This window comes from Ostrea edulis, chromosome 9 (genome assembly GCF_947568905.1).
Source record: "Ostrea edulis chromosome 9, xbOstEdul1.1, whole genome shotgun sequence".
Taxonomy (NCBI): domain Eukaryota; kingdom Metazoa; phylum Mollusca; class Bivalvia; order Ostreida; family Ostreidae; genus Ostrea; species Ostrea edulis.
Window position 1 is genome coordinate 34829140 of NC_079172.1, and position 24923 is coordinate 34854062.

The 24923-nt window shown below is 36.0% G+C and overlaps 1 protein-coding gene across 1 annotated transcript in view; it reads left to right on the forward strand.

Annotated features, from left to right (window-relative positions):
* The first annotated feature begins 9 nt into the window (after positions 1-9).
* LOC125659526 (NACHT domain- and WD repeat-containing protein 1-like) overlaps positions 10-24923 on the forward strand; it is a 30489-nt gene continuing 5575 nt past the window's right edge. Inside the window, exons 1-16 of the mRNA XM_056148976.1 lie at positions 10-421; positions 1491-1576; positions 3009-3125; positions 6006-6233; positions 8025-8145; positions 9885-9995; positions 11189-12574; positions 13090-13325; positions 13424-13891; positions 14738-14921; positions 15800-15986; positions 16596-16729; positions 17937-18873; positions 21083-21273; positions 21999-22124; positions 22781-22851. Coding sequence (XP_056004951.1) covers positions 322-421; positions 1491-1576; positions 3009-3125; positions 6006-6233; positions 8025-8145; positions 9885-9995; positions 11189-12574; positions 13090-13325; positions 13424-13891; positions 14738-14921; positions 15800-15986; positions 16596-16729; positions 17937-18873; positions 21083-21273; positions 21999-22124; positions 22781-22851 — 4683 coding nt within the window. The 5' untranslated portion in view covers positions 10-321. The remainder of the gene's footprint in view (positions 422-1490; positions 1577-3008; positions 3126-6005; positions 6234-8024; positions 8146-9884; positions 9996-11188; positions 12575-13089; positions 13326-13423; positions 13892-14737; positions 14922-15799; positions 15987-16595; positions 16730-17936; positions 18874-21082; positions 21274-21998; positions 22125-22780; positions 22852-24923) is intronic.

Below are 24923 nucleotides of genomic sequence, written 5' to 3' on the forward strand. Positions count from 1 at the left end.
TGTCGAATTTGAGAAAAAGAAATTAGAATTCTTTTTATACATACACAATAGATATCTTCAAGTAGATAAAGAAATTTCGGTGGCAATTTATGCGATTTGTGATTACGGATCTAGAGGGGTGCGTTGCATTCCCTCCCTCCCCTTGGGCCGAAATATCGATGTCCAACTTTTGGGCCTAAATTCCAGTATAAATCATGTATACACCAGAAAGACTCCGAAGAGTAATTTACGACAACCCGAACGTTATATTGACATTAGTAACGATGGCGCGAGGGTGAAAGGTTTGCAGTAGGCCTAGGCTAGTGTGAACGGGAGACAGAAATGGAGACCCTGAATCGGCGAGTTTTAGAGGGACGTTTGGACAGTCTCCCTCCGGAGGATAAATCAGACATTGCTGTCTTTGTTAGCTCAACATTTACAGGTGCGTGCTTTTGCATTTGTGCATTTATACCAGGGACCTACAGTTAGTATATAGGTCCCTGATTTATACATGTATTTTATAATCGGATTGAAAGCCAGGAAATTATATATAGGTACCAGCATGCAGTGTGTGACTGAGCTGATTAACAATGTTAACATAGTTACTTGTACATTATATAACCCGTTTGATTTTTAATGAAGAAAAGCATCTATTCACTGCTAGCAGCAACACAATTTTTCATTCATCCCCCTCTCTCTCCCTCTTTCTCTTGTATGTACACGTACATTATCACTATAATAAATTCATGAAAGCTTTGATATCTAACAATTTAATTATGTAAACAAGTATATGAATATATATGAGGCACCGTTTTTGCCATTTAGTGCTGTTTTCAATATTAGGTGATATCACCTGGTCTATTCAAATCACACCAGGTTTAGTCCGAAATATCTGACGTTTTCGTGGCTTTTTTATGATTTTAATTTTTACTTTTCCTGGCACGGTAAAAATTAAAATCATAAAAAAGGCCACGAAAACGTCAGATATTTCGGACTAAGGTCCTAATATTTCATTGGATGATATCATTTGTTTGAATGGTTGATCAATGTATTAACTATTCAATCTGAATTGGTTATGATATTACATTCTTTGAATATATAGGAATATATCTAAAGTGGTCCCATGTATTATAGGATTAAACATTCTTTTTGAAGAATTTTCAATGTGTATAAACTCTGGACATTTTACTCACAAACTGAATAAAAATGTGAAGCACTTTTATGTTAAGTTTGTGAGTAAAATATCCAGAGTTTACACATCAATAAATTCTTCAAAAAGAATGTTTGATTCTTATAATACCAATTCCAATTAGTTCCTTGTATTATGAATTTGAAAAATTTGAATAGTTTCCCCGCACAATGTTATTCGCTTTCAGGCGCGTATGTATATATAGCGTTTTTGGATTTATTGATGTGTAAATTCTCGTTTAGATTTATTTTTGTCCAATCAAAACAATTGTAATAAATGACATTGGAATTATGAAAAAGTATCAATGAACATTCCCTTACAGATATGTCAGTGGAGAGAAATTACATCATGAACCTTGTGACCTCAGAGCTTGATAAGTACTGCTTGAAGAAAAGGCTGTCCTTTAGGGTATGAATAATTTAATACATATATATATAATATGTTGTACGGTGTGACCTTTGAGGTGAGCGAAGCCCATTAGTTCTTGCAACACGACTTATAAGCATTTTATCCGCCTCTTCATTTAACGCGGGAAATATAACGCGGTGGATGTAAACAGTTACATTGTGACGTCATATTAGCTGCAATGTTTTTCTTCTTCTCTCAAACCAAGCAAAAACAAAATGTTTGAAGCTACGAGAAAGCTTAATCGTCTGAAATTTAAAAACGTTTATGGTACTTTCTAAACAATCTAATTATTTTAATTACGGGTTTGTCAATGATGTATACCGCAGTGACGGCGACATTTTTCCGGAAGCATTATGGGTAATACTCATCTTTTTTCAGCTGATGAAGAGCAAATCATGTGACTCATATGTGTAATCATTGGAGCGAGCTCGTTGCGACGCGAGCTTTGCTCGCTATCAATTATCATTTAAGCTTGATAAATATTGCTTGAAGAAAAGTGCATTAGTCATTATATGTCTCCCCTCTTCCAGGGGTCGGGTCGAGACATATTGTTTTTGTTCTTTCTGTCAGTCTGTCCATCCATCTGTTTGTCACAAAATCTTGTGAACGCTTCTCCTATATATGGCTTATCAGATAGACTTGAAACTTTGTGCAATGCTTCATTGCCATTTGTAGATGTGCATATTGTTGGGATGGGATGATGTATGAAATGGTGAATGACAATTTTTCTTCAATCACTTAATTAAATTTGGTTTGCAACATATATTAATTCTTATGATTACGAAATCAAATTATCATCAGTTATTGACTTTATTGTTCAAAACATACAAAACACAAAGTGCAAATGAGATTTGTATCAATTTTCTCATTATCAGTTATGACGTATGAAGGTATATCGCAGAATGACCACTGCATTCCCTAGGTAGAATTACTGTAGTGACCAGATTCATATTTTAGCTTATCAATATGAGTTAGGAGTAGGTGGACAGATGAGTAAAGTATCAGATTCATTGATTGTTTGTTTGTTTTACATCCTGTTGAGAATTTTCACTTAATATATTGAAACGTCACCAGCTGTAGGTGAAGTACCACTTTAGACCTATGTTTAGCACTTAGGGTCGTAGCAGTGAGGGTTCTTTAATGTGCCAACTCCTGCCACAAAATGAGACCCCATTTTCAAGGTCATATCTGAAAGACCCGTGATTCTCACTTCTAACTGCTGAGCGTTTGGCGAAGGAGCAATCACTATCTATGTTAATGTCTTAAATTAGGTTTAGCCACCATGGCATGAGTGAGGTTTGAACCCACGACCTCCCAGTTATGAAGCAAATGCTCTCAGATAGTATGATGGATCTCTTAACTGTATGAAATTTACTGACCAAATTTCTACATTTGATTTACTTACCGAGTCTTCCAACATTTCTATTTTCAGTTTATCGACATGAGATGGGGGGTGAGGGACGAAGCATCAGTTGATCACATGACAGAGGAGATTGTTCTGGACGCCGTCCGCACAGCGAGGGACGACTCCAGAGGGCCATTCTTCCTGGTTTGTAGTCTTTTTAAAAATTTGTTTTGATAAGTGATCATGGAATAATCATAAATGTTATTGTAAAATTGTGCAATCAGATTGAATGGAAATTATTACAGATCAAGTTATAATTTATGCAGAATTAGGAATGGCTTAACATTTCCTCTCAGTTACTGATAAAGTTGGAAAGTTTACTAGGTTCATGAATGAGATTAATTGTACTTCACAATCATATAATTACAACTGCGCATATGAATCTTGATAAATATCATGAATATAGTACATCTATTTTACCAGTTAGGAATTCTGTCAGAATTAAAAGTATAGTCTAAGAATGTAAATTTATATTAGGATACTAAATTGTTTGGCTTTAAAAATTCTAGTTAATACTGAAATTATTGACTTTCTTTAAGGTTTGATGAGAAGGTAACAATATTGATATCAGCTTCTGAATATTTTATATTGCTAATTATAGTTTTATTAGTACTAAATTGAATGCCTGCATGTGTCAGTACATCTAATTACTTAATGATTGATTTAATTAATTGCTCAGATTGTTGCTGTGTATGTCAAGCATGTCAAAACTATATGCATGATAATGTAATGTGACAATATTAATGTACAAAAATAAAATTATATACTTGATGTAAATGTAGCTGTAGTGTGAAAAATTTCTTGCTAGTTGTTTAAGCTGTGCATTATTATTGTCTGCGATTATTGTCTGCGAATTAAGAATTAAATGGAATTTATTATAACCATTTCTCTGAAAATTCAATGTTAAAGCTTAGAAAACTTAATTGTTTGTATTAGTATTAATTCATGAATGAATAAAATTTTTAGTTCTTTTAATTGCTTATAAAATTAAATGTTAATTGACATTGTAATTTTGCATGCATAATTGTACACACATTATTGTGACAGTCATATATTTAGTTCATTATTTCATACATCATCATGGGATGATAAATCTAAGTTTAATCTTCTTAAGGGGTTTAATAACTGCTACTTTTTCTCATTCATGATCAGTAATTGATGAATACTCCACATTAATGAATTTATTTTGACTGGCATGATGAGTAATGAGACCATCGTGTCCATCTATTGTAAACCTGTACACTTTCAGAATGCAGATAGCATAGCCTATTTTCAGAAATAGGAATTGAATTATTATATCTAAGTAATTACATGTAATTAGAAATTAAATGTATCTGTGTTTATGTAATTTAATATGTAATAGTATTAAAATAGGATATTTAGGCCAAAAATAAAAATTGATTTGTTTGATGTACTCCGACTAACCCGTGAAAATCGTCCCTACCCAATCATTTTTTTCAGTACTTTTAATTTTAATTTTTTTTTATTTGGTTTCCAGGGAAATAGACATTGTTTCATTTTAAAGGTTTATATTCTCTAAGAAACTTTTTTGATGAATGTTTTATAGCAATAATTATTAAATCTGTCTTGTCCAATGTTTTATGAAAAAATTTCTAAGTCTGCGTTTTTATGACAATAATCAATTTTTTCGATACTGCAAAAAAAAAAAAATACCTACCTACCTACCCATCTTGAAAAATGTGGGTCGGAGTACATCAAACAAAAATATTTTTAATGATGGCCTTATATACATATCACATGCAATGTAAGAATATCATATCTTTATCAATTACATGTTGTATAAAATCCATATAATTACATGTTATATAAATTATTACATCTACAGTGTATATAATCATGATAATTACATCTCATATAAAATTATTACTTCTATATTGGATTATTTGTAATATATAGTAAAATTATTTCATCAGACTCTATATAATCACAATTGCATGTGATATAGAATAGTTATATTTATATAAGAATATTTGTATATATTTACATGTATGTAAATAGTCTAATTACATATTACATTTTATATCTAATTACATTTACTATGAAAATATTATGCATATCTATCTAATTACATGTCATATAAAATGTTCTACTATTTCATACATGATATATGCTACAAAAATATTATATGTAATATTACATGTTGTAAATATCATATCTAAGTGTAGACTACTTCACTTACTATACCTATGAATATTACTATACTTATGTTATGACTATATGAATTTAAATATCATATCTAGTAATGGGAAAATATTTCTATGTAATTTTATGTGACAGAATATTGTCCTATATATGTAATTACACGTAATATGAAAATAATTATTCAAAGAACAAGAGTAATTTTTACACATTTATACGACATTTCTAAAACGTTACAATTACCACACTTCCAATGTTGAGCCATGTCAAATCTAAGACGTAAACATATTTTCTCCTTTGGCAAACACTTGACAACTAGAAGTGAGGAGTACGGGGCATCTACAACTGGTGACATCTTAATAGAAGTGAAAAATTCTTGAAGGGACTTAATGATACAAACAAACAATCCATTATGTTGAGTTTTAAATGGTGAAGGAAAAGCTAGCCGCTAACCTTTATATTTTTCAGAAAATGTTATAATATTTGATCTAGTAGTAGATCAGGCCTTGATGAAATTCAGACGCTCTCAGTCTATGCAGACAAGGATGATTATAATTTTTGCATTTATTTTAAAAGGACAAGTGAAGGAGTTTTACTATATATAAAGACATATTTATCAACTTACTGATACACAGTGCAGTATCAGAGTTTAGAGACTGCAGGAAAAAAATCATTCTAGTTTATTATGTGAATACACTTTTACTTGAAAGTTGAAGACAGATGGAAAAAATTAGGACAAAGAATTGATGAAAATATAACAGAATTAACCCTGTTTATCCTCACAATACAATTTTTTACTGCAATTTTGGTCTTTTCTTCAATGTGGTTTGCAGGTTGTGTTGAATTTGGTTTTTGATTTTACAGTGTCTCCTTGGTGACAAGTACGGAAGCCGTCTGCTACCTCACTACGTGAATGCATCAGAGTATAAACTTCTGCGCAGAATCGCCATGAGGCGTGGTTATGACATCAGCATTATGGATGAGTGGTTCGAACGTGACGATAACGCAGAGCCACCAGTGTATCGCCTGAGATCAATAAATGAAATTCTCAGTCACTATGACGACCATGATAATGAGGCTCGTCAGTCCAAGGTAAGAAGAGGTCACTCCCAGGAGGCAGGAAAGTTCATCATAACTGTTGCAGAATGCTTAATTAAGTCCAATATTCTCTTGTTATTCCCCTTTTTATACCCTTCACAACCAATGTTTTGGGGTACATAGTGATCATCTGTCTGTTTGTCTGCATGTTATTACTGTCTCAAGGCCTTTAACTTTGAAGCAAAAAGACAATGAATGCTCATATATCTTACACAAATATCATAATCCAAGGGTGTGTCATATGAACTTTTCCCAAGGTCATTTGATCCAGACTTATATAGAAGGTCAGGGTATAGGGAGAAAAAGCTTCAGATTTGTGTGGCGCCATACCAAAATTTTGTTAAATCAAGCATTAGAATTTTGAAGTTTCTTTTTGAACATCCTATTAATTGCTCTATAACACAGATGTGACGTGCAATCACACATTAGGACAATTTATGTGCATGTGCACCCATTTTGTGTAATGAAAGTATGATTCAATAGTTATCCATTATCACTAGCTGTCTATAATGTTTATATCTCTGAATTTATTTGATACGCAAGAGCTTGTTCTGTGTATGATCAGTTTTTGAATCGAGGTAGGCTACTGATAAACAAATTGATGTTACAGGGGTTTCAACAGTCTCGTTTAAAAGTCAGCATTTCACAAATTCTATGGTCATTATAGCGATCTAGTTTTTTAAAATACAACCTGTCATTGGGTCAAATGCATGTCTGATGTGTTTCATACTGATAATTAGGCCGTTCTTGGCACACTGGTTCTGACTACAGATTACTCCATTTACTTGATCAAGATATAGGGCTCATGGCGATTGTGACCGCTCGGCAGGGGATGCTTACTCCTCCTAGGCATCTGATCCCACCTTTGGTATATCTAGGGGTCCATATTTGCCCAACTCTCTATTTTGTATTCCTTATAGGAATTATGAGATTGATCACTGTTTGTTATCTTTACCTTTTCATTTAAAATTGTCCAAAGGAGAATTTTTTGCTGCTTATATACATTCATATTTACAGATGATGTTTAAAAATGAATGCTATTTTAAGAATTTGATATCACTTAGATGTTTTATCCTCTATGTATATAACATTCTTGAGATTTTGTACTTATACATTAGAATATATATCAACATGCAGTATTTGATGCTCTTTGGCTTAACATGGAATATGTGTCCCGAGGGGTGTGTTACAATACAAACAGTCCTATGCTCATTCCTGAGAAAAGTTTTCTTCTAAGTGGAGGGTATCACACTTTCATTCTCATGAGATCCAAGAGTTGCATGTCACTTTGTCTTAACTTGCTATTTGAACCTTATCATAACTTTTGAACTTCATGAATATGAAATAGACACTTCATACCTGCTGAAAGGAACATTATTGATACAGTGTTTGTGATTATCAACAAAGTTATTGATATATGATGAAAAGTCATTAGGTTATCCATCGTAGTTAAAACCATGCTCATTGTGATTCAAAAACACCTTGTTCTGGAATAAGGTCACACAAAGAAATTCAAGGTTGCAGGGTAAAAAAGGATGAAATGATGTTATGGACCTGTGTCACAATTCTAGACCAGTATGCGAGTAACAGCTAGTATTCAAATTTTGCTGTTTGGTAAATTCACCAATGTGATAAAGTCACCTAATATCATACTTAGTTAAATGGTGACCACTTCATTTATCATCACAATGAGATACCTTAGTTACAGTTACCACAGAACTGAAGTGTTCAGTGTTCTGTCCAAGACAATATAATCATTCATGATTTCTATCTGCTGCTGACCAGGATAAGGAGAAATGGAATCAAGTGCAGGACAAACTGCTGACGATGTTCCGAGCTGCTGCAGATGAAGCATACTCAGACGGACTGATCTCCAAGGAAACACGACATGTCTACTTCAAATCAGGTCAGTGTGTGTAGATTATCAATCAAGTGTGACATTCCTATTTCAAATTAGGTCATTGTATGTAGATTGTTGATCAAGTGTGACATTCATACCTCAGATCAAGTCAGGGTATTCCGATCGCCTGTGTTATTGTGTATATTTGGAGGGTATGGGGCGTGTCTCTGTATTGCAATGATAAATTTTATAGTTATACCCCCCGCAACAAGTTGTGGGGGGAATACTGGAATCGGGTTGTCCGTCCGTCCGTCTGTAGATGCAATGGTTTCCGGGCTCTAAAGCATTATCCTTTCCACCTACCGTCACCATATCATATATATGGACTACTTATGGGATGAAGATGTTCCCTATCGATTTTTGGGTCAAAAGGTCAAAGGTCAAGCGCACTGGACATCGAAGTAGCAATATGGTTTCTGGGCTCTAAAGTGTTATCCTTTCCACCTACAGTCACCATATCATACATATAGACTACCCATGGGATGAAGATGTTCCCTATCGATTTGGGGTCAAAAGGTCAAAGGTCAAGCGCACTGGACATCTAAGTAGCAATATGGTTTCCGGGCTCTAAAGCGTTATCCTTTCCACCTACAGTCACCATATCATACATATGGACTACCCATGGGATGAAGATGTTCCCTATCGATTTTGGGGTCAAAGGTCAAGGGCACTGGACATCTAAGTAGCAATATGGTTTCTGGGCTCTAAAGCGTTATCCTTTCCACCTACAGTCACCATATCATACATATGGACTACCCATGGGATGAAGATGTTCCCTATTGGTTTAGGGGTCAAAGGTCAAGCACACTGGACATCGAAGTAGCAGTATGGTTTCCGGGCTCTAAAGCGTTATCCTTTCCACCTACAGTCACTATATCATACATATGGACTACCCATGGGATGAAGATGTTCCCTATCAATTTTTGGGTCAAAAGGTCAAAGGTCAAGCACACTGGACATCGAAGTAGCAATATGGTTTCCGGGCTCTAAAGCGTTATCCTTTCCACCTACAGTCACCATATCATACATATGGACTACCCATGGGATGAAGATGTTCCCTATCGATTTTGGGGTCAAAAGGTCAAAGGTCATGTGCACTGGACATCGAAGTAGCAATATGTTTCGGTTTGTCATGCCATTTGTTTTTTACACTCAGAAAAGAGGTAGTTTATACCTATTACCAACACCCTTTGGAAGATTGGTGTAAGCGGGGGGTATTCTTAATGAGCATTGCTCACAGTACCTTTTGTTTTATCAGTATTTATTGATTTATCAGTGATTCGTCACAAAACAGCTCTAAACCAGACACTCACATGGCAGTATTCCAGGAGAGCTAGCTCTGAGTTAGCTCTGAACCAGACACTCACATGGCAGTATTCCAGGAGAGCTAGCTCTGAGTTAGCTCTAAACCATGCAGACACTCACATGGCAGTATTCCAGGAGAGCAAGCTTTGAGTTAGCTCTAAACCAGACACTCACATGGCAGTTTTCCAGGAGAGCAAGCTTTGAGTTTTGCAGAAGCAGGATTACACTAGTTATCACTGAAATTTTTTAAATTTCTTAACATTCTCGAAAAAAATACATGCATTTACAGTACATGTATATTCATAAAATGAAAAACAGCCATGGTCTATGAATTAGGGTTAGAGTAAATGAACGAGAGAGATGAGGCTGAATGATGGATAGACCGGTTGTATAGAGATAATGGTAAAATTTAATTTACCTGGTTGTTTTTCTATTTATAGTAACAGAATCAGAAGTGGAGGAGGGTGTAGTGTATCAGGACCCGGTCAGGGACAAGGTCATCGTGTATTTCCGAAAGTTTTTGGATATTAACATTGAAGATGCCAAGGCAGGTGAGGGAAGGATCGTTGATTTCTTTAAGTTTTCATGATTCGCTTTGAATTCTTCATTTAATACTAGTAAAAGCAAGAAAATTTTTCTGATATGTAGGTTAATTTTTGTTAAATTATCTTGCTTGGCTCTGATTTTCATTTTACCATAAATCTGGAAAGTTTTGATTAATTTTTAGCAATTTTGCACATCTGATCAATTTACTAAATTAACTTTATATAATATATATAAAAAAAAAGATATGTTCACATGTAAGTTTTAAGCCAGCACAAGGACAACTCATCATACATGTAAATGTGCATAGGAGAAGGGCAAATGTACACACAAATATCCGTATACTATACCAATATATATACATGTAGATTACAATAGACTAAGTAATATATTTATATACATAGTTAATCCAAATGTACCTGAGAAATTTAATAAGTGGAACTTATGTATGACAATTAATTTTGCAAAAAAACCCTCAGTTTTAAAAAATTTATGCATGACGAGTCAATTAAGGACAGCATTGAGAAAATTCTCTACTAAAATTTTAGACTTCTCTCCTGTTCAAGAAAAGTTTTTCTGGATTCTTTACCTAAAAGTATTGTGAATGAAGTATTAGAATTAATTAATAACCAACATAATGAGAAAAGAAATGCATGTAAAAGTGAGCAAAACTATAAGTTTATAAGAATGGAATGCCAAAAACAATAAAACACTTCTCTAACCTTGATTTGAGGGAATCAAAAGTATGTCACTTTAGATTTATAAAAGCAATAAAACAGCGGATTCTGTTGCAGTGTGATTTTTAATGAAGTTTTTAGTTGAGAAAGTTTTGTATATAAATAAATGCATATCTTTTTGATTGTTTATCTTATCTTACACATGCTACATACATGATCATTCTTATTGAAATGGAGGGGAAAAAATAGTGATTTTAATTTTCAGCTGTTTCAGTTTTAGCACTGATATTAATTTGCAAAAATATATAACACAAAGATAAATCTGTAATATTTTCTTCTAATTCTGCTAATTGACAAAAAATTTCAGTTTTATGGTATCATCGACTTATGGAAAACAGAGGGAGCTGGTAATTGAATATCAGATTGAGTTGGAAACTTAAATTGTATGTTGTAGTATATACTTTAATTTTCACACACTACAAAAATTTTGAGGTAGCTTAACTCAACCATTTTTACTTTTTCAGGGAGGTTTATTGATTTAAAAGATAGAAAAATTGATTCTGAGGCAGAAGAATTACGAGAGAGACTAAAATTAGCCCGTGTTCAGCCCCGATTAGGTCCCTCACAGTTAAAGAAATTCCATCTTAACTGGATGCCAATCGGAATTGACGAAACAAATGAACAACATAAAGAGTACTTAGATAATTTGATTACAGACATTGTAGAAAAACTGAAGTGGCAGGTCGACCAATGTATCAAAGATGAAACATATCTAAATTTGACCCCTCTATACAAAGAAGTTTTACACCATCTTCATTTATGCAAAAAAGAAACTCAACTATTTGCTGCAAGACGGGATATTTTAGAGAGTTTGAAAGAGAGGATGTTTTTAGTTTACAACAAAAGTGGAAATCTGGTTGAATTGACAGAGGAAATTCAAAATTATGCTACTTCGAGATTGCTCGACTCTGAACTAGAAGGAAAACTCTCCAATAAGGATGCTGAGAAACTTGAGGCTGAGTACCAGCAAATCCAGGAGACCCTCAATAAGTTTGGCTGTAAGTTCATCCACAGCGGCTTTTTCCAAAACAAGGACACAGATCCAAATGTGAACCAGAAGGAGCTGTTCACCCAGCTTCCAGATTTTCAGTATTACTCGCGCCCTGTTGTGCTGTTTGGGTCGTCCGGATCAGGGAAGACCGCAATGATGGCGAAAGTGGCTGAGGAGTCCCAAAACTGGTTCCCAAATTCTGTCAGTGTAATACGCTTCCTTGGGACCTCTCTGCTGTCATTTACCATTCAGGAGGTGCTGGTGTCAATCTGTTCTCAGATAATTTCTCTGTATAAGCTGCCTATTCCTACCTACATTGACATGGACAAGGACTATCAGTTTCTGATCCAGTTCTTTAATTCACTGCTTTGGAAAATTGATACGAATTCTCGTCCATTGATCATTGTTCTAGACTCGATCGACCAGCTCAGTGATATGAACGAAGCACATACAATGGACTGGCTTCCCGTAAATCTGCCAGTGAATGTCCACATGATCGTTTCAATGATCCCCAACATCAACTGTTGCCTTCAGAACATCCTGGGAAAAATGCCATGCAGTGAGCAGTATCTAGAAATTCCCACAATGCCAGCGGGTGTTGCTGACGAAATGATCAGCATCCGTCTGCAAAATAAATGCCGGCGAGTCACGAAGATTCAGAGGAGATTCATTCTGGAGAAGTTTGAACAGTGTCCCCACCCCCTGTACATGCGTATGATTCTTGATCAAGCTGCAACCTGGCGATCATGCACTGTGACTTCTGACCTTTCCGTGGGTGATAATATCAACATGGCAATCAATCGATTCTTCAGTGAGCTAGAGAGAATACACGGGGAGCTGACTGTCAGGAAAACTCTAGGTAGGATACCTCTCTCATTGCATTCCACTGATATTGTCTAATGGTAGAAGCATCTTCCTTGTTGCCTTTGATTGATTTTGTCTCTTGTTAAAAGCATTTTCCACATTGCATTCCATTGATTTTGTCTCCTGATGTACGGAGTCGGGATCAGTGTTTTATCATATTTTTCTCTAGACGTTCAGATTTGGGATCAGTGTTTATATATTTTCTCCAGATGTCTAGATTCGGGATCAGTGTTTACATATTTTCCTCCTAAGTTCAGATTCGGGATCAGTGTTCATATATTTTTCTCCTAATGTTCAGAGTTGGGATCAGTATTTTATGATATTTTTCTCCTGATGTTCAGGATTGGGATCAGTGTTTTAGTTTCTTTTTTCACTATGTTTTAGATGGTATGTTCATACTATTGACGTCACAATTTATCATATTTCTCCCATTATTTTAGATAAGTTATCCTTCTCATGTTATATGTCATCGTATTTTATTTCATTGATCTTTGAGTCATCATCTTTCAGGCTACATGTCTGCGTCCCGAGACGGGATCAGCGTGACGGAGCTAGAGGACCTCTTGTCGCTCTCTGACGAAGTTCTCCAGGACACCTACATATATCACCTACCCCCCAACGACCGACACATTCGGATCCCCCCATCTGTAATATCACAGATGATGAGCGACATCACACCTTATATCATCATCAGAAAGGTTGGACCCTACAAGATCCTCACATGGTTCCATCGCCAGTTTAAAGAGGTCAGTTGCAAGAGTTGGCTGATATTAACTGGGAAAATTAGCTCCTGCTAGGATCGCATTGTTTTACTTGTGATAGTAAAGTCTGCGTCTGTTTGTAGGTCTGTCGTGCCCGGTTTTTACCAAAAGATTGGATCCAATCTGTCCACAAAGAGCTGGCGGACTACTTCCAGGGAATCTGGTTTAAGAAAGTCAAACCTTTGACTTTGTATAAGGTCAAAAAAGGGGAATTTCCCAATGCAGACAGAGGAGTACGTGAGCAGAATATCAGATTCATGAATATGTACAACGTTCGCAAACTGTCAGAGCTGCCCTTCCATCTTGTTAAGTCTCATCAGTTTGAAAAATTGCGAGATCTGTGTATGACAAATTTTGAGTTTCTTCAAGGGTTGGTGCATGTACTGACCATAGGCAGTGCTATTAAGGTATTAAAGATAGCACTGCAGACAATGGATGCTATAGGAGAGATTGAATCTCCACAGGTGTACGAGGACTTGGACAACGTTTACCAAATTTTGATGAAAAGCTCGGAGAAAATTCGTAAAGATCGGAACAATCTGGCAGTAGAGGTAAGGAGTTGACTGAGTGAATTATTTATGAAGGTTGGGAGTTGAATGAGTGAATTCCCAGGTTGGGAGTTGAATGAGTGAATTATTTATGAAGATTGGGAGTTGAATGAGTGAATTCTCAGGTTGGGAGTTGAATGAGTGAATTCTCAGGTTGGGAGTTGAATGAGTGAATTCTCAGATTGGGAGTTGACTGAATGAATTCTCTATGGAGATTGGTAGTTGACTGCATGCATGAGTGAATTCTCTATGGAGATTGGGAGTTGACTGGTTGAATTGTCTATGGGGGTTGGGAGTTAATTGAATACTGCATAGAGGTATAGGAAGTTGACCAAGTGAATCATAATTTAGTTTTTTATGGCAGTGAAGCAAGTAGTTCAGTTTATGGCTACGGTAACATACCAGTATGAATATGATAGATAGCAATAGTGCTCATTCATGATTATGTCAAATCATGCAACAACTCCCACTTCCTCAAAATTTTTGATACCCCATATTAAGTACACATACTGTATTCCCTTGTATGTAATTTACTGCTAGTCATTGTACAAAACAAAAGGGTTACTTCTTTTTCAGATCCATCTGATAATATTCTGACTGTTTGTAAAATTCTTTTTAACCTTGAGAAACAGTATTTGAATTGATCATAATCTGTTAACAGACATACATGTAACATTGAATCTCCACAGTGATTAACCCCCCCCCCCCCCCCCTCCCCCCTGAAACTTTTTCATCTGAGGTTGCATAGCTCAATTCATTGGTAAATTATAGCATTTGTATGTGTAATTTTATACCTAGAGTGGTCCATTGCTCAGAATAAGTTGATTAATTTATTTTTCTCCCTTTCAGATTATCGCCCAATTGGGACCTACCTACTCGGGGTCGGCCTGTCTGAAGTCTCTAGTTGAGGATGCTTTGACCTTTCTAAAAGAGACCGACACTGCTGCCTTAATGCCTTTAAATCGTATTGCTCTGGGTCCTGGAAGTGTTTTGAAATTCTCCATCACAACAGAGGTGTTCAGCAAAGACCCTGGTAATTATATGTCAAGCTGTTATAATGTTCATCCTCCAGGAGATCATGTTTTTCCCTTTTGTTTATCTAGTATTTGTTAGTTTGTTAGACCGAGTTGGTTTCTGTGTTGATTTTCCTGCCTTCATTCAGTCAAGAAAGGCATATCTCAAAATTGTTAGGGAAATGTCGGACAATTTACGATTCATTTAGAGAACTTTGTGAAGACATGTACATATGATATTTATAAGTGCTTAATTCCCCTCCCCCCCCCCCCTCCAGTGGAAAAATTTAACTTGAAAACTGAAATCAATAAAAAAAAAATTTAAACCTAAATTCCAGTGTGGCAAAACGAGAAAATATGCAACCAGGAGTTTCACGCCATTTCTTGTAATTTGATGAACTACAAATGAAGCATTTTATCATCTGGAAAACTGAGAGATCTGACTGTGTGGTTGTTGCAATATAAACCAGAGACTCCAGTGAACTGTATATTTGCATAAGCACAATAAAACTGGGATACTTTTTCATTAAAAGTTTGAAAATCCAAGAAAAATTGTTCAATTTTCAAGTCATATTAGGATCACCAGCATTTTCTTACATTAAAGTAACATATATTATGTCAAAAAGCTATGCATACATTCTTTATCTTGCATTAAAGAATTGAAATTCATTTCAGTGGGCTAATTAGGCTTTAATTATAGCCCTAAAGGGAGCCTATAGCAGACATGTTGCATTTCTGAACACTCTTGCTGTGTATTTGTTTTTATCAGTACAATAATACAATTGGTAATCAGACTAATCTTGAGATTGCCTTGCAGGAAACACACAATAATAAAGACACAGACTTTTCCTTTAAATCTTGCTTTATTTTGACATATATTTCAAATGAATTTATTTAGATGATCAGAGCAGGTGTTATGACCATGTTTTCTGTGTGGATGAGAAGCATTGCGTCCTGAGATGTATTTATACTGTGGAAGAGCAGCGCTACCTGTATGTGTTGTGTCTAGAGAGTGATGGGACGGTCAAAGCCAGACGCAAGATAAAGACAGAGATTCAGTCGGTTCAAATGGCTGGAGGAGACAGGTAGGGACATGCTGACTGTTTATAAAGAGGGGCAGATTAGTCGAATGGCCGGAGGAGACAGGTAGGGGCAAGCTGATTGTTTATAAAGAGGGGCAGATTAGTCGCATGGCAGGAGGAGACAGGTAGGGGCAAGCTGACTGTTTATAAAGAGGGGCAGATTAGTCGCATGGCCGCAGGAGACAGGTAGGGGCAAGCTGACTCTTTATAAAGAGGGGTAGATTAGTCAAATGTCCGGAGGAGACAGGTTAGGTAGGTTATTAAGAGGGTCAAATCAGACTTAGTTTCAGTGAAGTGGTTTGAAGACATTGATCATTTTTCCATTTTTTTGTTTCAATTTTATGTTGGCACTGCTTGATTGTTTTCTGATCCATTAAGTGCTTTGGGTGTGATCATTCTAATGATATAATTTTGTGATATATAAGCTGTTAGAGATGAATTCGTTTTTTCAAAAGCATTTCTGTAGATGAAAAAGAAATTATTTATCTGTTCATATAATTATGATTGTTAACAGTTCTAAATGAAATTAATTCTTGGGAAATTAGCTACTTTGCTGATTGAATACTGTTACACATCAATTCTCTGAATTATATTGATTTTCCTGCATTACAGATTCATTATACTACAGAATTCAGAGTCGACAGAGCTTTATGAAGTAGCATCCTGGACAGTGGCACCATTGAGATATAATCCTGTTGACTTTTTGGCGGTATCCATATCTGGGAGAATATTAGCTTACTCTTCAGGTAGATTACTAGTATTGCCTTTAGATTGGACTTGATTTCTATTGGTTTGTGAGAAAGGAAGTGATTTAAGAATTAAAATTCACTTTTGAAAATATATGAGGGTATGAACTGCAACGCTTCACTCCAGCATAATTTATGAAGTGTGTTAGAGCTTCATAAAAAGTATGCCGACTTGAGGAGTTGCAGTTCATTCTTTCATGTATTTTCAAACTGAAATTTATTTTTTACATTTTACTTTTATTTCTTTTGGAATTCTCAGCCTTCAAAATAGATGTACTCTATTACTTGCATTGTTCTCAACCGCATCATGTTCATGAGGAAATGACTATCATTACGAATGGGGAGGATATCAAAAGCAAAAACATTGGAAATGTAAATATATGCCACACTCCACAATTTTTCAGTTATATGGTGGCGCCCAGTTTTTATTGGTGGAAGAGAGAACCCAGATACAATGTACCTGGGAAGAGACCACTGACCTTCCGAAAGTAAACTGGGAAACTTTCTCACTTACCGGCGCGAGCGGGATTCGAACCCGCGCCGACAGAGGTGAGAGGCCGTGTGATTTTGAGCGCAATGCTCTAACCACTCGGCCACGGAGGCCCCTAAATGTAAATATAAATGTCATAAATGACATATTGAAGTTTCATTGTAGGTCCTGTGTAGGTAACAACAATATACCTGAACTGTCTTTAGAAAATGATTCCGAGGGGATCCGAGATAGAATAGGTCCTCAGTACCCCCTTGCTTGTCGTAAGAGGCAACAAAATGGGGTGGTCCTTCGGATATGACTGCAAATTCTGAGGTTTGCTGCCCTTCACCGACAATGGTGATTTCTCCATATGAGTGAAAGATTCTCGAGAGGGACTTTAAACAATGTACAATCAATCAATCATTGTTATACCAATTGGAATACCGTAAGTTGGGAATGAAAATATCAAATGTTGGTGAGATGCAATGTGTGAACAATGCCTTAAACAAAGCATCCAAGATGTGCCACTTAACCAAGCTGCATTCTACACAGACAGAAACCTTATCCATAACCACAGTGACAGCCAGATGAACATATAGACCCATTGATTTTTTTTTACAACCCCAAAGGACCAAATTTGCCATATACCATACCTACTAATCCTTTATGAATCCAAACTTGGTTGATTTTCATAATAGTAAATGTAATTGAAGAGGATTATTTTCTTTTTTTTAGTTTTGAATTCGAAAGTGGTGGTTTGCCAGATTGGCGAGACAGTTACAAGCTTGACTGCTCTCTTAATTTTGGATTTAGAAAACATCCTTATGGTTCAGATTTCTCAGGATGACCAGTTTCTGGTTGTCATCAATGATAATATGGACCTCTCTACTTACAACATCCCCACGGCTGAACGACTCTACAGAAAGGAATCACAAATAGACAGGAGGGAATTCCCCAACCACAGTGAGATAAAGAGGAGGTTAAGTAGTACCATACAGATAACAGCAGACAACAAGCTGGTCAGATCAGATCCCAAAACTTCAGCAATCTGTCTGATTGACTTGGTCAGTGGCGAGTGTATTTACAATCTCTGTCACTCTGAACACGGCTCAGCAAACATCATTTCTCTGCATTCCTCTGAGAAGTTTTTGGCCACAGTTGACAAGACAAAATCAAACACCATGGATATATGGAGGGTTTGGGATCTGCAGAGAGGGACACTTCTGTCTTCCCTGGGCAATGCTGGGGAATTGGATGTAACAGGAGATAAGTCCTGTAGTTCACTTGGCTGTGAATCTTTGTGTGAAGGTGTACAGAAAATGCTACTGTTTGGTCCTGCAGAGAGCCTTTTCCTAGCCACTTTGGAGAGTCAGAACTTGTCTGTGGTGAAGGTATTCTACTTAGGTTCGGCGACCTCTCCCCTGGCAGTGGCAGCACCATACTGTAGTCTGATTGGTCATCACCAGAGGATTGTCCAGATGTGTACAGCCATGAGGGAAACTTGCTTGGCCACAGTTTCACAGGATAACACTATCAAAGTCTGGGACCTTCAAAAAATGGTGCTGAACTTTACGGATAAGTTTGACAGTGACCCTGACCCTCAGGAAGTTAGAAGCTACTTTGACAGACAAGTGATGACCGAGTCCACCACCACAAAGATGGACATCTCAAGGTCAGTATGAGTTATATGAGAAATTAGACTCAGCTTATGAGTTACACTTGTAGAAACCTTCAGCTAATACCAAAAGAATTAGAGGAGAGCATTTTGTAAACTGAATTGGCAAAGTATAGTCACATTTAAACATGATCATGCCATTCATTTCGAGTAAACAATTTGTATGCCATGTTCAATGCTGGTTTAGATTTTTAATCACTATAGTCAGTGTCACATCATTTCTGTTGAAAATGTCTGTTGTTTTGTACCTCACTGTTCATCTGAAAATCTGAGGATTAAAAGCTTGCGTCTTCGACAAGTTCAGAAACTTTTGAAATGTTTCCTCAGAAATTATGTTCAAATGCAACTGTTTTGTAATCTGCAATTTCATTGGATCATAATGAGATGGAAAGCTTTCCATTGTGACGTCATAATAGAATGATGCAAAATACATAATGTCAAGCATAAACATTTCTTGCCATATTCCATTTCACTAAAAAAGCAAAATGTAACAAAATAAGACATTTAACATCAAATAAAATGCATAAATTGCATAAGAATGAGAGTTCTATCTCCTCATTATGTCTCCCTTTTAAAGGAGAGACATGTTGTTTTTGTCATTTTTTTTCTTCTTCTTATTCTTCAACCAAATTTTGTCCAGGCCCTAACTAGAGAATCCTTTGACTTTAAGACCTCAAACTTGGAACATAAGGAGATGGTATGGAGGAAGGGTGCCCGCCTCCAAAACTTTTTACCTTGATCCACTTATAAAGTCAAAGTCAATCTTTTACGTCAACATATTGTCCAGGCCAATAGCTGAGAACCCTTTGACATTACGATTTCAAACTTGGAACGTGGCAAGAGGACATAGATACAAGGTGCACTGCACCAAAATGTTTGACCTTGACCCCTTTCTTCATTCAAGGTCAAATTAAGAAAAACATGAATAGACCATAACTTAGAACCTTTTGACAATAAGACTTCAAACTTAGAATATGAGAAGGGGGAATGAGGAAAGGGGGAATTCCACCAACATTTTTTACCTTGACCCATTTATAAAGTCAAGGTCAATTTTTTATGTCAAAATATAGTCCAGACCAAAAGCTGACTTGAAAACCATTTGACATTAGAACTTCAAACTTGGAATATGGAGAGATGGTATGGAAGAGTGCACCAAATGTTTTTACCTTGACCTCTTGGAGAGGTTATATGGAAGAGGGGTGCACACCACAAACATTTTTGACCTTCATCCACTTACAGTGTCAAGGTCACTCTTTTACATCAAGACTATAACCTGAGAACTATTTGACATTAGGATTTCAAACTTACAACTTAGAAAGCAGATACTAAGACAAGATGTACTGTACCAAAATCTTTGACCTTGACCCATTTCTTCATTCAAGGTCACTCTTTTACAACAAAGTATAGTCAAGACTATAACCTGAGAACCCTTTGACATTAGGATTTCAAACTTACAACATGGAAAGCAGACATTAAGACAAGATGTACTGTACCAATTTTTTTTTACCTTGACCCATTTCTTCATTCAATGTCATGTTGAAAAAGACTTGGTGATTTTATAACTAAGATTTGTTTGACATCAAGACTGCAAACTTGTATGGAAAGGCAATATTGAGGAGGGGGTGCACATCACCAACATTTTTGACCTTGACCTACTTACATTGTCAAGGTCACTCTTTTACATCAAAGTATAGTCCAGACCATAACCTGAGAACCCTTTGAAATTAGGGTTTCAAACTTACAACATGGAAGGCAGATTTAAGACAAGATGTACTGTACCAAAATTTTTTACCTTGACCCATTGATTTTGATACAAGCCGTTGTTATTGCCTCTTATGCTTGCACTCATTATTGTTGCCCCGGTTATTAGACAATCAAACTTTGAAGGGGAGACGTCTGGGGTTTTTTTGTGTAAAAAACAATACCCACTAGTTTGTTATTTGTGACTGTTAATGCGGATTTAATGGTCGCTAATATCCGTTTTATCGGCGACATGGTAAAACTCATGTTTGTAATCATTAAATTAGTATTAACAGTTGCAAGTTACAAATGAAGAGATAGTTATTCCCTAAAAGTTTGTCAATTGGCAGTGTCAAAATTTGTGCAATTTACCTTGAGCTGGTGATGTTCCTAAACATGTGTGATAAAAATATCTAAATTGGATGTAAAACAACAAATAAGTAAAACATTTGGAAAATTATGACAGAGATGAGAAGAAGGCTTTCATTACAACGACATCGGGTCAGCTGATTGTCCATGACCTTGAAAACAACATGCTACATCACAGCCATAAAATCGAGGGTGACCGCACAGACTTCCTGCTGGTGTCATCATCAGGACAACTTGTTGTCATGGCAACAAGCAAAGGAAAAATCACCATTTTGAGTACTGAAAACTGTAAGAGATTTTCATTTTTCATCTTTATTGATAATTTTTGTTTGTTTTGTTTTAGCCATCTAAAGAAATAGACAAGGGGTGGTGTCTTAACTTCTTTCATTGAAGAGAGTTCCAGATATGCAATGTCCATTGGTCACTTGATAATTTACTTAGTATTGTATGAAGTTTTAGTAGATACAAGTATATTGAATCAGAGTCAGCAACAATATACATTATTGATGTGTTTGTGTAAAATTGTTAATTGTTAAGTAGGTGGGATTTACCAAACCAATTTTGATTAAGAAATTATGAATTTTCTAAATGTGAAGTCTCATAGAACTGTATACTCTAACATTATTCTTTAAAAAACTGTCTGGCTTCAGACAGTAAGGATCTCACATTAAGTGTAAAGTTAACCATGATCAAATTAAAATATGGAATGAAAATAGTTGTCATGTATGCTCCGTGATTGAAAATTGCCTAAAAAGTTGATATGTCACACTGTATTCAAAATCAAGCAATTATTCAGTTGGGTGAAAATTTATTTTCCTTAAAAATCATTTCAGTGTGGAAATTGCTGAATATCAGAGCATACTTTTAAGATTTTTTTTCCTAGCAAGATATGACTGTTGCATAACACCATACTTAAGTAGGAAAAGCTTAATCATGAAAGAGATACATGTAATACCAGTTCAATACTTTGCAAAGGTGTCACAGTATACAATGTAAAGAATTTATTTTCATAGATGATGTCAAGCACATCTTAAACCACTGGAAACCTAGAATTGATTGTATGGCAGAAAATAACAACATTCTCGTGGCTGGGACAGGTGAAATGGAGGCCAAAGGATCAGTGTGGAACATTGAATCAGGTGAGGGGGAGGGGGCTATAAGGGGCATCTGATCAGTTGTGGAGCACCATGTGGAAAATTGAATCAAGTGGATAGTATCATGTGGAACATTGAATCAATTGGATAGTATCATGTGGAACATTGAATTAGGTGGATAGTATCATGTGGAGCAATTAATCAGATGGATAATATCATGTGGAACATTGAATCAGGTGGATAGTATCATGTAGGGTATTTAATCAGGTGGATAGTATCATGTGGAACATTGAATCAGGTGGATAGTATCATGTGGAACAATGACTCAGATGGATAGTATCATGTGGAACATTGAATCAGGTGGATAGTATCATGTAGGGTATTGAATCAGGTGGATAGTATCATGTGGGACATTCTATCCTGTGGGGGTATCATGTCGGACATTTATTTAATCAGGTGTGAAGTATCATATATTTTTATTCATGTATCTATTTTTTGTACTATATCTTTGACTTTTGTCATTTTGATATAGAGGTATCTTACTATCTGATTCATTTTATGTTAGACTGACTGAAAGTTTGACATTAATATTTGGGGAGGGGGGGGGGGGGTAAGCATAACCATAACTGTGTTTGACTGTCCATCTTTCTTTGTGTTTTATGCACTACATATCATTACTGAATTATCCCCCTTTGTTGTAGGTGAACTGCTGAGAGAATTTGAGTTCCTTTACTCTCTTCATGTGGTTGCTCTCACCTCCACTGCTGACAAGGTGAGAATTAACACTCCCCACCCCCCACATCTCAATAATTCACTGTATACAGACAAGGTCACTTTGCTACTTGTTGATATTCACCTAAATACTGCTGAAGCACTCTTTGTCATGTATTAAATGACCTAGGACTTCATTAAGACTGAAGGCTTTTATAGATTTGTGACATATCTAGTTGATAGGATTCTAAGTTTTAGTTCACCTGAGCTGAAAGCGCATTAAGTGAGCTTTTCTGATCACCCATTGTCACCTGTTGTTTGTCCGTCTGTCTGTAAACTTTTCACATTTTCGACTTCTTCTCCAGAACCACTGTACCAATTTCAAAGAAACTTGGCAAAAAGTATCCAAATGGTGAAGAGCTTTCAAGTTTGTTGAAATGAAGAGCCATGCCCCCTTCAAAGGAAAAATAATCACAAAAATACAAAAATAAGGTGCATGGGGTCATTTAAAAATCTTCTCAAGAACCACTGCGCCAGAAGAGGTGAAATTTACATGAAAGCTTCCTGACATAGTGCAGAAAGTTTTATAAAAGCATGACCCTGGCCTGGGGGTAGGTTAGGGCCACAATAGAGGATAAAAGTTTTACTTGCAAATATATAGGGAAAATCTTTAAAAATCGTCTCAAGAACCATTGGGCCAGGAAAGTACAAAGTTACATAAAAGCTTTCTGACATAGTGCTGACTTGAGGTTGTTAAAATCACAGTCCCTGGGGGTAGTATGGGGCCACAATAGGGATCAAAGTTTTACATAGAAATATATAGTGAAAATCTTTAAAAATCTTCTTCTCAAGAACCATTGGGCCAGAGAAGTTTACATTTCCATGCAAGCTTCCGGACATAGTGCAGATTTAAGTTTGTTAACATCACGGCCCCCGAGGTAAGGGTGGAGCCACAATAGGGGATCCTATTTTGAAATACAAATATATAGGTAAAATTTTAAAAAATCTTTTTAAGAACCACAGGGCCAGAACAGTTTACATTTACATGAAAGCTTCCTGACATAGTGCAGATTCAACTTTGTAAAAATCATGGCCCCCAGGAGTAGTTTGGGGCCACAATATGGATCAAAGTTTTACATGCGAATGAATATACATGTAATGAAAATCACAATGTAATTAAAATACGCTATTTCCGAGTTGCCCAATAGTTCTTTCCCTTTGTGGAACTCTTACGCACAGTGAGATGCAAAAAATACTATTATCCATATGCGGTAGGTACAAATGCTGCCTTCATATATTGCCTAAAGGCCAATTATCAGACATGCAACCACCCGAACTGCAGGGACACATGCACAATATTAGTAAGTTTATTAGTATTTTATAAAATAATAAATTAGTTCAAACAAAAATCGATAATCACCATTTCTCTTTGATTAAAATACCACCCGTGCAAAAGAGGAAATAAAAGATGATATCATATTTAATCTAATGGCATAATTCAATCCAATTTTATTCTTGATATGATCAGTGTGTAATGTATATCAATGGCTGATATATTACAAATTTTACACTTTCCTTACTTTTATCTGTATTTACATTGCTATTCTATAGTATATGTATACATCTTGTACCCATTCAACAGAACACTGAACATACCTCTATCACAGAAGAGCTGGTATCTCGGAAGTTGCGTATTAGATCCGCTCACGTATATTGCTACACAAGGATCTAACGAAACCTCATACGGAGGTAAAATCCTGTCACCAATCAGCTAAAAAATGAAGGTGTAAACTCGGGTCATTCAGGCCTGGAGGTTATAAAACTTTTTGAGCACATTTTCATACTCAAACTTAAAAATCTGTGTTCCAAATCGTACTCAAACTCGTACTCAAAAGTGAAGGTTATAAAACTTTTATAAAATCATCCTCACACTAAAATGGAGTACATGCTCAATATTTTTCTAGTATGTTTCAAACTTTGCACAGAGTTGTGCTTAAAACAAACATGGCTGAGTTTGAGTATGAGTACAGTAAAAGTTTTATAACCTCCAGGCCAGAACACTGAAATCTTACTAATAGCTGCTGAAGTATTCCGGTAATAATAACGTGCCAGACACGCCCAGGACACCTCAAA